We start from the raw sequence: 12,293 nt of genomic DNA on the forward strand, positions 1-12,293 counted from the left end.
ACCTGGACTGTTTTAGCAAAATGAGATTATGCCAGAGATGTAACATGTACAAGAGCCCTGCCAGGGCTGGTTTTCACCACAGGGATGGTGAGATGAGCAGTCGAGATGTTGGCCTCTGCTCAGCTCAGGGGAGATGGGAAGCAATATCTATGGGCAGCTCAGAGAAAGGCAAGAGCTCTGCTGTACAAGGCAGGAGTGAGTATTGATCTGATCAGCAAGAGATGCTCAGGAACAGTTAATCACTGCTGTGTTCAAGTGTCAAAGAGGAGCAGGAGGACAGAGAGCAAGGAGAGAAGGAGGGAAAGCAGCAGATCCCACATTGCTCAGCTCACCAGGCCAGTGCCCAGACTAGTGTGGCCCTGCAGAAGCAGGAAAGCCAGACAAGACCTGAGCCAGGCTAAAACCCAGGCTGGGCTGTGCACCTGCCTGTACCAGCCAAATGCTGTGTGCAGGTAATCATGCCCACAGCAGCAGACCTTTGCACTAACTGAGAGCTGAGTGGCAACAATAAAAGTTCACTCTTCTCTATCCCCTTCTGTTTGATGATGGCAAAGTGCTTTATAAATGCTAATAAAAAAATCCCTGAGGACTCTTGCTCATTTTTGCTCCAGAGATGGTGGTGGAGCAGAGACAAGATTACGTGACTTGCCAGAGCCCATGAAAGGAACAGCTTCTGAGCTGGGAGCTGACCATGGAGCTCCTACCCCATGTGTGGTGAGCTGGTGAGGGGTCCACTGGGATCACCAGAGGACATTCCCAGAGGCAGAAAAAGCTTGCAGAACATCTTGGCCAATAATGAGGCTGCTCATTTAAGAGTGCTGCATTTCAGATGAGACAAGTGAAGGACACAAAATTTAAGATGTTCAAAGCTGATCTGAGGAATTTCGAACCATATTCCATTAAAATTAATGGAAACATTAATGCAAAGTACACTCAGATCCTCAAGCAGGTTCTTTCCAAGCAAGATCTTTCCATTAACTTGAAAGGAAATTGTGCCCAAATCCTCTTACATTGCTGGGAACGTCTGAGACAGGCAAAGTCTCACAAATCCATTAGGCTCCAGATTGACTAATGCATGGCAAATTGAAAGAGGTGAAAGTGCTAAGCTGTAAGAGGAACCCCACTTGGGGTGACCTTGAGTGAGGAGTTGAGCACACAAAACATGTGTGTGACTTGGAGTTCCTTTTTTGATGGAAAAGTAGGGAGGTGTGGAGGGAGTGGAGTCCATTGCCAGACTGATTTAGCTGCTCTGAACTGTGGGAAAAAACCCTGAAAAAGCAGCAGGACCAATAACAATGCACAGCTGTAGCCAGACAAGTAGAACTGTCACCTTAGTTGCTCAGGAGAGGGTAAGAAGAGATAGTTACACTCTGACCCTCTAATTTGTGGGGACATAATTTCAATAAGGTCCATGGAATGCCCAATTCAGCAGAGCACATGGAGAGAGGAGTGGTGTCAGTGCAAAACTAGTCCTTTACATTAATGCAAAGCAATGTGCCAGGAATTTAAGACTGGGACAATTATTCCAACAGCTGATGCCCTGTGCCTGGAGGCCTTCAGGTAGCTACTACTCCATTAAAAAAGACTTGTAGGGTCTAAAACATTCCAGAAGTGCCTTTGTCCTTGAAAGAGAATTCCCTGTTCTTCTCTTGGCACAATTTCCCAGTTAATCTCTCTTGCCTTTCAAATGCATGCTTTATTTCTAATCTGAACGCTTCAGCTTTCAGCCAGTAGCTCTCTATGAGAGCAATCCCAGCTGGCTGACAGTCCACCCAGTTACTCCAGCTCGCACTGTTGATGCCCTGGGGAACCAAGGTACTTAGTGCTGAACAGACTGTAGAGGTCCTGCCCATGGCAACTGAAACCTTCCCTCCCTCTGGGCAGACAGCACAGATCCAACAGCAGGATGTCGAGCAGGAATGGCAGGTTTATCCCCAGGCAGAGCATCCCTCATCACGGCCAGCTCCATGTAATCAGGATTCCCTTAATCAGCTTTGGTCTTACCCCACTGCCAGTCCCTGCAAGCATCTCTCCACCCTTAGCTTGTATCCAAAGCACCCCCTGACAAAGCAAAAGAAAGCAGCACATCCTCTCACCCATTGTCCCTGCACTCCCTGCTTGGAACATCCCAGGGTGGCCAGCAAAACCTACTACCAGCAGAGAAGTCACTCTGCACTATGCCTGTACATTGAAGGACACAGAAACTAAGCCAAACCAAGGACTTTTCCCTATTCCACTTCCCTATTTCTTAAGAAAAATGCATGCCTGGAAATCCTGCTGGGAGAGGGGATAGCTAGGGGGTCTGGTGATTTTTCTAGCCAGATCCCAGCCCAGGAGAGGGCCTTCCTTGACACAAAATCAATTCAGCAACTTGGGTTCATGATGAAATGGAGAGGTGCTTCTTGTGGAGGGATGATTATTCATTCTTTCTCACGTCAGATCTGTCCTCTTCCATGTTCATAAGGGCTAATCACAGACTCATCTAATTCAGGGCTGCTAAGAAACCCACATCCACAGGTTAGCAATTCTAGTCCAGATATAGCTCACTGCCTTGGGCATTAGTCAGACACATATAGGCCAGGGAAATGGTGCTGAAATGATGCTGAGAGCTTTCAAACATTTTGTTAAACAAATGGATACGTAAACAGATCTTCAGGATGACACATGGAGACAGCATCTCTGACTCAATTACAACCACAGCTGATTTTCTCACCTGCCTGACTGCCACCAAAATCTCAGACACCTAACACTGATACAAGGAGGTTTTACAGCTCCTTCCCAAGCAAACACTGAAACAAATAAGATGACAAACTCCTTTGATTCAGTCTAGGGAGAGAAGAGAGGTCCTGGACTCACTGGGATTTAAGAGCCCAGTCCTTCCTGCCTCTTGAGGGTGGGAGCACACACTGACTGCTCTGGAACCCTGCTGAGGATTTAAAGAGAGCTAGTGGTCACTGGGGGATCCTGTGCAGGCCACCTAAGAAAGCTTCAAACATTTGTTTGGAAGAGATAGGGTTCTGTTCAAATCCCATCTGCCTGCTCAAGGAGAAGGTGGGTTTCCTTGATTGCTATTTCCATTTGCACCCCCCTCATTGCACTGAAACTCCAAGGATTTGGCAGTTACTATTTCTACAGCTCTGATGGACTGGAAACCTGTTATTAAGCTGCAGGGTGGCAGAAGGAGACAGGCCTGTGTGAAGAAAAGCAGCTACACAGTACCTGGGCAGAGCCTTTTGCAAGAGCTATTTTTCCCCACCTAGGAATGGCCATAGAGGCCTGTGGAAGGAAAGAACAACTCTCTGCTCCTCAAAGTCTCAAGTGACAAATGCTATTTTGCAGCTTGTGTCCCAACAGCCTTTGGAGGTGGTAGACAGAAAACCGAGCTCATGCCTTAGGCAGGAAGGATTACATATCTTTTGAAGTTTTAAAGGTCAACTTCCAGACTTATTCTCCTGGACAATTTACCCTTCACTGAACCAATGCCAGAACCAGGAGGACTGGTTTATCTCCATGTACAGTGACAGAATAATTCACCAGCCTCGCCTGGTCAACTCCAACGCTTACCCTTTGGCAGGTGAAAGGTGTACTTGGGTAAAGTTCAGTGCTAACAGTGAAACAAAAACCAAGACATGGTATGAAAAGAAAAATTCCAATGTGCTACCTTCTTTTTTTCTTTTTTTCCTGGTAATAGCATTAATTTTATTCTGTTTTGAAATCTAAGCAAAGCATTTCACAAGTTTCAGGTGAATAACCGCCTCAAGAAAGCAGCTGTCCAAGCCTGTGATGTCAAGGGACATGCACATGGATTTCCCCCATGACATTCCAGTCTACCAGACAAGACAAACAAAACAAGATACCACTTTCAGAGACTTCCCTGGCCTTGCAGATCAGAGCGAGGCAGAGCATGATCACTAACTGGGAAATCAGATGCCATTAGGGGAGCTCCTTTACACCAACACAAGCAGTGCTGCTCTGCTGGGATGTGTGCCATGAAACAACAATGTAATAAGGCAGGTCAGGCACTCAGGGACTGTGTGAGCTGTGCAGCAGCTCCTTGAGTAAACAAACCACTTTGCAAGCCTCAATTTCTCAAAAGTAACAAAACACCTTACGGTTAACCTGCCAGCTCATTGCAGAACAACCAGGTCCATGCTAAAGTCCAACACATGAGCTGTACACCTGGGAAGTATCTCTGAAAACAAATCAGCAGCTGTGTCAGCTGCTTTACATATTTTCTTCCGAGCACTGCCACTCTTCTAGCAAAAAAGAATAAACTCCAAACAATTCTGCTTTGCTGTTTTTCAAAAAAACAAACCCTCCCAAACCTCCACCCAAACTCTGTTTACACCAAACCTGCTGCAGTCCTGAATGGAAGCAATAAATGGAGTGAGCTAATGTGTTAGTGACAAATAACCCGTTCAAACAATTCCAGCATAATTATAGGTTGGCTCTCTTGATGTAACATTGGGTACATCACTGCAGATATTACATTCACCTTATGAAAAGATTGCAGAGGAGCTCGGTTGGTAACCCAAACAGCATTATGTATCATGAGCCTGTCAGCATCAGGAGTGCATGCACCCTGGCATTTGAAGTCCTGGTGTTTTAAGTGATAATCCAATGTACCAGACATCATTGATCTCTATATAAAAGGGGGCACCACTTTTCCTTTCAACTGGAGCTATTTTTCACTTCTCATTCTGAAGAGTTGTGTGGTGCTGCCCGCAAGTGGCTACACTGCACAGCAGCTCAATCTGCAGCATTCTGGGTCCCCAGAGAGAAAAAGTGATCAATACTCCAACGCTGCTTTTGTAAGAGGTCTCTAAGTGCTTCCACACAAGATGCTGCTTCTCTGGGTTTCAAAATTACTCTGAAGAGAACAAGAAAGCCCCCACTGCAAATTCATAATCCTGACACAAACTGCAGCTGCAGCACGGAATTAAAATGAAATACATTGGCGAGCTACAAGCTGGTCTATCGGCAAAGGCGGAATCTGGGATGTGGGGAAGGGACCTCAAAAACAGACCAAAACCTGGACACTGAGGGAGCAGGAAAACCATGTTAGACAAGTACCAGCTGGGGACAAGGAAGTGTCATGCTTGACAGGGATTTACACCTCCCTGGCAGGTCTGGAATGGCAGAGACCCTGAATACTGCATCATCTGAGAAAGGTGGCAGTAATCAGAGAGTCTTGAGAGGGAAGACAAAGGCATTTAAAGGGTCATTCTTGCTGTGGGTAGGTGGGCAGAGCCTAGCAGGTCTCCAGAGAAGTGTCTGGATTATGATGATGAATGTAGAGAACAGATTGCATTTTCTATTTCTTGGATACAGCCAAAAGACACTGGACTTCTCACAATTAATTTCTTCCAGGGGGATCTTGAATTGGCTTTGGCTCTCCCTGCACACAGGCTGGAAGAAGACTTTCATGATGATCCGTAACCTTTATGGATCTCATCCTTGCTGCTGCCTGGTAGCCCACAGGAGCAGGACCAGTCATGCTGGGCAGGCTGGCTTCAGACTGGGCAGACGGCGCTTCCTCAGCACAGCCCAAATCACATTCCTGGAGCAGGGACTGGTGAGTGCATGTTGTAGGACAGGATTCATGAGCCATGGTGGATGTGAATGAACTTGATGGTATTCTACTGCCTGGCTGGCTTTTGCAATTGGATCCTGTGCAGGACCAGAGAAATCCAGCCCGTGTCAAGAGGCAGTGACGGAAAGCCAGTCCCGCTGTCAACACCTGATGTGTGCTGTGTCAACACCTGACAGGACGTCTGGCAGGGCTGTCCCCTCCTGGATGTCACTGCTCTAGGGCCATCTGAAGGTTGACAGTATGCTCCTGTTCCAAGTGTCACCCACCACCTGTCACCATCCGTCTCAGTGTCACAGCACAGTGCTCCCCTCGCAGGATACTGTCCTACAGAGCTCAGAGCACCAGCCTGAAGCTCTGTCCATTACACTGACTGATCTCCATTAAGGAGAATTTAAGCAACATGGCTTGAAAATGAGAAAGCAGACTGCTTGTTTCTGTGTCAGGTCAAGCCACTTCCTCTGGGGCCAGGAAGGATCAACAGGCTGGGAAGGACTGGCAGCCCAGGGGATGAAAATGCCTAAATGAGCAGGAGGAAGAGGAGAAGTGGTGTCCTCTGATCTCACCCCTGTGACTGCAGAGGCAGTGACAGCCCCGCTGCTCCATACAGTTCCAAGTTGCCACTGGGACTATCAAGTGCTATCAGATACCTATCTATTATAGCAGGGGTTGGAAGGGCAGGGCAAGCAGCTGGCTGCTCAGCACTTCTTTTGCTTTCAATACAAAGCTTCCAAGACTTCCAAGGCTTCACCGAGTCTAGTCCACCCAAAGTGCTTGGCATCCAGGGTGCAAGAGTGGAGTGGGTGAGTGCTGTACCCACGAATGTTCCTGCAGGCAGGCAGGCAACAAAAAACTTGCAGAAGCAGCAACATTTCCTTGGAAGGGTTTTATCATCTTAAAGGGAACAAATTCCAATTGATTGCCCTTGTAAGAGCCTGCATGGTACTTGCACTTCTAGCCTAAGCAATAGAAATTTTAATTGCTGTGGTAATTACACTTTCAGCAATGCTGCAGTCCTTTGTTCTCCAGGTGGGAGACCAATATCCGCTGTTCTCCGGTGGCCCCGTCTGGCTGCAGCTTGGAACAGCATTTGCCACTTGGAGGGGAAGGGACATTCCTTCAGTGACCAGGGTGACAGCAAGCCTTGACACACACAGTCTGGCTCACACTGATCTCTGGGGCATCTGGCACACTCTCGAGATCAGGATGGGTTTCTGCCGGTCAGAATCACCTCAGCTTCCTCCTGTTAAAGCTGCTGCTCAAGAGCTTCACACACCTGTGCTCCTGACATAATGCCCCAAGTCTGATACTTTGCTGAGGGCACTGGGCTCTGGGATGCACATTTCCAGTCTTTCCCACATATAAGCTTGCAGTGTGTCACCAGTATTTCTTCCCTGGGCTATAAATGCCTCCAAAATACAGTGCAGACACCAAGGTTACACTGCTTTAACATCTGGCTACATCTTTAGGAGGCAGAAGAGCTGTTACCCACTGAGTCCTGATGGGTCCTGTCAAAGCCTGACTACACTTGGGAGAACACAAGCCCTACAAGCTACCCTAGAAAATTACTATAAGGAAAAGCTATCGTGACAAGTGCCATGTTACTGTGTGGACATCAGATTAACCCTGTGACAGCCTCAGTGCTTGAGGAAAAGTCTCTGCTTGGTTGAGCAGGAGCCATGTCCAGTGCTTCCCAACTCTATTCAAATGCAAAGTTCTTGTTGCCAGCAAAGCTGCAGCACATATGAGCTCCTCCAAAATAACCTAGGGTACAACCAGAACCAAGCACACATTTGGCTGAAGGGCATTTTACCTGCAAGAATGCGTCAGCTGTAGCACAGACCTTCACGCTTCAGTTCACCAGCCAAGGACTGTGGAAGCGCTGGGCTGCACATGCAGGGTTTAGGGGGATAAGCATGTGCACAAACTTAGCAAGGCTCTCCCTGGGAAAAAGGATCCTGCTCTCCCCAGGCTGGTGAAGCAAGCTATAAAATACAAAGTATGGGCGCCTGCATAGAAGTGTAATTGCAGTTTGGATCTGTCAGGCACACGCAAATGAGTTTATTTGCAGTTATACTCATTCTACCCACGCTGTATTTTTCCAAGTCATGATCCCGGCTGGCATGGCCCAGGGTGGCTCAGCTCCCATGCTTGCCAGAAACACAGGACACAGCCACACATCTGTCAATCAACAGCTGCTGACATGACACAGCTGCTTTGTCACACACTGGGCCTCTCACAGCTAAAAGCAACGTTTTCAAGCAGAATTGCTACTGGCCTTAGCACTTAAACAAAATAGTTCCACCCGTGTCCCTGGAGTTTCCTCAAACAATGGCAGAAAACACCCACTGGAGCCTGGGGAGGGAAGGGTCTGTGGCAGAAAAACCACGGCTGCTGATTTTTGAGATATACACCACACAATTACAAACACTGGTCTATAAACATCCTTAACAAAGCCCAGCAAGTCTGGGGGGTTTCTTTTCCTTGCTGTCCACTGTGTGCCACTGCCCTTAAAACTGTCAAAAACAAATGTTCTTCCCTTGTTGATTTTATGCTTTGGCACTGAATTGCATGTTGCCCTGTGAGCTTGCTGGTGCTGGAGGTACCAACTCTGCTCAGAGAAAGCTCTGGGGCCAGGATATTTGGGATGGGACCAAGCACCACAGGCTAATCACCCACACACAGGCATGAGTCTGCCACAAATGATGTCCCCTCTTACTTAGACATTAAGATTTCTCAGTTAAGACAGTGGTCTGTGTGTTTGCAGATGTCCCTCTTCCTTGCTTGGACTGCTCTTATTAGTGTTTCTAAGCAGATCTAATTACAGACTGTTCTATTCATTGACAATTTCATATACTCTCCTTTTTTAGGTTAACTTGAATAACTGGCAAGAAGCAGAACTACATGGGTGGAGTAACAGGCCATGGATTTATGACATGCTGGTATTCAGGGTGAATACAGAAATATCCTGAACTCTGCTGCTGATGTCAATTTGATAATGAGAATGTGATTTGAAATAAAAACATCTTGGGTGCCAATTCACTACAGCAGCTAGTAAAAATAGGCAGAATACCTAGAAATAGAGGACTCTGTGCTCCAAACACATCCAAAGCTTGAATATCATATAGTATCTTACAAAAACAGAGCACGTGGCTGCACTGGGGCTACAGTACCATAAAGGCCACTCACTGAACCCATGCAGGAGCTTTAGAAGAGAGAACAGGGTGCTGTGTGGGTCTAGCTAAGCACAGGTGAGGGCTCTCCTTTCCAGTGCTCTACAGCCTTTGGGTGCTTTCCCCCAGGCCATGCTTTCAGAGTCACCCCAGCACCAATAGCTCAGGCTGTGAGTTGCAAACACCCCTGGGCAAAGCCTGGATGAGCTTTGTCAGAGCCTGAGGTACCCAAGAGCAGGCCTTTTAGACAAATCAAATCAGCTTTTAAAAGCTAGAGAAAAAAAAGGGGGCTGCAGGGCCTCGTGCATTTTAAAGAATCTGGCCTTTACAGGAGCTGTTCCCAGTTTCAGGTCAAGCCTGAGGCCTTCTTTAATCTACTTTTAAGTGGTACAAGCAGTTGTGATCTCTCTGCCAGAAGGCAGGGCAGTCTCCTTTTACTGCACCTTCCCCTGTTTGCTGTATGTAATCTTCCACAGGACTTACTTGTTGCTGTCCCGGTACTGATAGATATAACAGCCCTGAGGCATCCCACTCTCCTGGTCCAAGGTAAACGAGAGCTTCATCTGCATTGAGGAGAAGGGGTGTGGGACAATGAAAAGAGAGAGAGAAAAAGAAAAAAAAGCAACATTTTAGGCTCTCAGTCATTACAGCAACTTCAAGCGAGGCTTGTGGGAGAAAGCTTAACTCACCAAGGCTGACACGCAAACACCATGGCGTGGAACATACTGTGGGGTTCCAAACCTCAGGGAAAAGTCACATGCGTTGCAGAAACCTCTTGCTTTTTCCACCCTTTGTTACTATAAAGTGTTCGTGGTTCCTCTGAAATGCACGGGTCGTAACAGCTCACCCCTCCAAACCCACCCACACACACCACCCTTCACCAAAGCGATTGCGGTTCCCCTCAGACACTAAAGAAATGAGTTTCTCCATCGGCAGCTGTAGTTCCCACGAGTCTTTCTCTGAAAACTTTCCCGGCTCCATCTCGTTCCTCCAGTGCATTAGAACAGAGGAGAAACCACAGAGGGAAAGGTGACAGATTTTTCCTTCTGTGCAGAGTTATTAAAGAGCTGTTAGAAGGGTTTGCAGTTTGGATCCGCCTCCGGCAGCAGGCTATGATGGGACCTGGAAGCTGCTTTTGTTGCAGCTCCAAGAAGGCATTCAGCGAGAGTTTTCGGATTTCAAACACGGCTCATTTTATTTAAGGGGGAAAAATTAATCCTCTTTCAACAAGCAACAGAATGGTTCTGTGGGGAGACTTTTTTGCTTAAAATGTCTTCAGTGATTTTATACACAGAACTACCTAGAAAACAGCACAGAACTGAGTTCTGCAACAGTCCTGCACATCCAAGCAGCCGCTCATTACCCTGGGGAAGGCTGCTGACCCACAGGCCAGTGTCCCACCAGCTCTCACAGCCATGAGGTGCAGCTCCTGGACTCAGCAACAGAGCTGCAGACCCTGATCAGGAGCCAGCAGGCTGGATAAGAGAGGCAGCATCCTTTGGAGAAGGTAGCTGCCACACTTCATGCACCTTTTAGGGGTCACAGAGATTACTATCAGCAGGGCTGTTGCTAGTGCTGAATTGTGCAGGACTCTTGAAATGGTCTGGGAAGGCCACCGCAAGGCCTAAAAGTCAAAGGAGGTTTGCTATGATGAGCCCAACTTTTTGAAAGAAGGGAACGAGGAGAGAGCAGTGTTGAGCCACTGCATTTGATCACAGACTCCTCTCCTCTGGGCTCCAAGAAAATTGCTAGCTCAAATTAATAGCTTATTCAAGAATGAGCACAGAATTAAAACATCTTTCTCCTGTAGGCTGTTAAGAAACCCTGTGTGCTGAATCACTAGATGATGCACTGATTTTCACTTCCCTGAAGAGTAGCGAAGTCATACACTGTGCTCTCACTGACACAAATAAAACTGCATGCCATGAAATAATTGAAAAATATACCACCTTGAATATTGAGTTAAGAACCAAGTACCAGGCTGAGGCCAAATTCAGCTGAGCTCCCTTGACTTCTAGACCCCCACCAGTAGCCTTTCTGAAAAACAAGCTCATGCAACACCATGTAACACAAGTGTCCATGGCAAAAGTGTGGCTTTGGTGACTTTTAACAATAATTTTGATTAGGATAAACTCAGGAGTGCCTGAAACTCTTGTTTGCAGCTCTCAGCTAAGTGGGCTTTGGGGTTGCAATGACTGAGCATCTCTGGCCGTAACTCATCTGGGCTCTGGGTCCCCAGCACAGCTCGAGGGTGGAGCCACCTCTGTGCAAGGACACAAGTCCAGGGGGAAAAAGGAGGGAAGGAAGGAAAAAGGCTGGGAAGGAAAACAGCCTTGTTTGGACAGGCTGCCAGGGAAAGCCTTGGGGCAATCAGGTCTGGGAAGGTGACCTTTCCACTATCTGAAGGGATGGAGTCCCATGGAACCTGCCGACCCAAAAAGGAAAGATCACAGTTCCCAAAGATAACGGGTTTTCAACTTTCTGTTATTTTAATCCTTCTTTGTCTGCTCATGGTATTCCAGACAAATAAAACACACCCTGCTTGGCAGGCTCAGCCATCTCTGCTACCCACCAGTGCCAGTGAGGCCTGGTTAATAGGGACTACACATGGCATGACCATCTGGGTCAATGCTGTCAGGCAAGAGGATGTTGCAATCACCCACAGTGACAAGAGGACCACACTCAGAGAAAGGTCAGGGTCAGGCTGTCACACAGAGAGATTTGTAACTAAAGGTCTGTCCCAGCAACCAAAGCTCCAGGCAGCTGTGCTGTCCCCCCTGATTCTCAACCCACGCTCTTCTGCAGATCTGCCCTGCTGATGCACTGTCATGGTCAGCCAGGAGGGGGAAGAGGGGACCTGTGTTTGTCACCAGGAGTCCTCACAGACTCTGAATGAACAGTCAAGCTCTGACTGTGCAGCCACTGGCAATGCTCTGGCTGCCTTTACTCATTTGGTGGCATTTGGGCCCTGCAGGGAGCACAAAGCCCTCAGGCAAAACTCATCATTGGGTGGAAAGAGAGCAGGTAAGGCAGCTAGGGAAGGACTAGCTGTGCAGGCACCACACTGGGAACACAGAGACTGTAACCTGCCTTACTAAGCTTAACAAGGTTGTCCAAACCCACTCAACATCTTGCAGTTGGGTCCTCTCTGCCGCTGGAGCCACAGGGGAGCTCCACTGACCAGAGTCAGTCACTCCTGCACAGCCCTGCTCACTGCAAGGGCACTTATGCTTCCCAACACCTCAGTGCTTTGGGAGGTCAGTGCAGATTTTCCCTCTCATGCTAAAGCTAATCTATGAAGTGCCTGCTGCCACAGACTTCCAAGAATGGAACTCAAGTGTCCTTTTTCAGCTCTCTGCAGCCCTACACTGCTGCTTCTCTCTGGTCCCATCTTCTCCAGCACATGCCCTTTCCTTTTGCCTTCATTCACTACGTACAAAACCTCTGGTTACTTCTGAATTACAGAAGGCTGCAGGGCAAGGCTGGGGCGGGAGATGTCAGGAGCTGATCCACTGCTTCATCATTCTTCT

General features: G+C 47.8%; 1 protein-coding gene across 1 annotated transcript in view; it reads right to left on the bottom strand.

Moving 5' to 3' along the window:
* Positions 1–12,293, bottom strand: part of DIS3L2 (DIS3 like 3'-5' exoribonuclease 2) — a 180,832-nt gene that overhangs the window by 26,763 nt on the left and 141,776 nt on the right. Inside the window, exon 15 of the mRNA XM_085069257.1 lies at positions 9,247–9,326. Within this exon, the coding sequence (XP_084925383.1) occupies positions 9,247–9,326 (80 nt within the window). The remainder of the gene's footprint in view (positions 1–9,246; positions 9,327–12,293) is intronic.

The sequence above is a fragment of the Lichenostomus cassidix genome, chromosome 9, assembly GCF_008360975.1.
Source record: "Lichenostomus cassidix isolate B80296 chromosome 9, HeHo_3.0, whole genome shotgun sequence".
Classification (NCBI taxonomy): Eukaryota; Metazoa; Chordata; class Aves; order Passeriformes; family Meliphagidae; genus Lichenostomus; species Lichenostomus cassidix.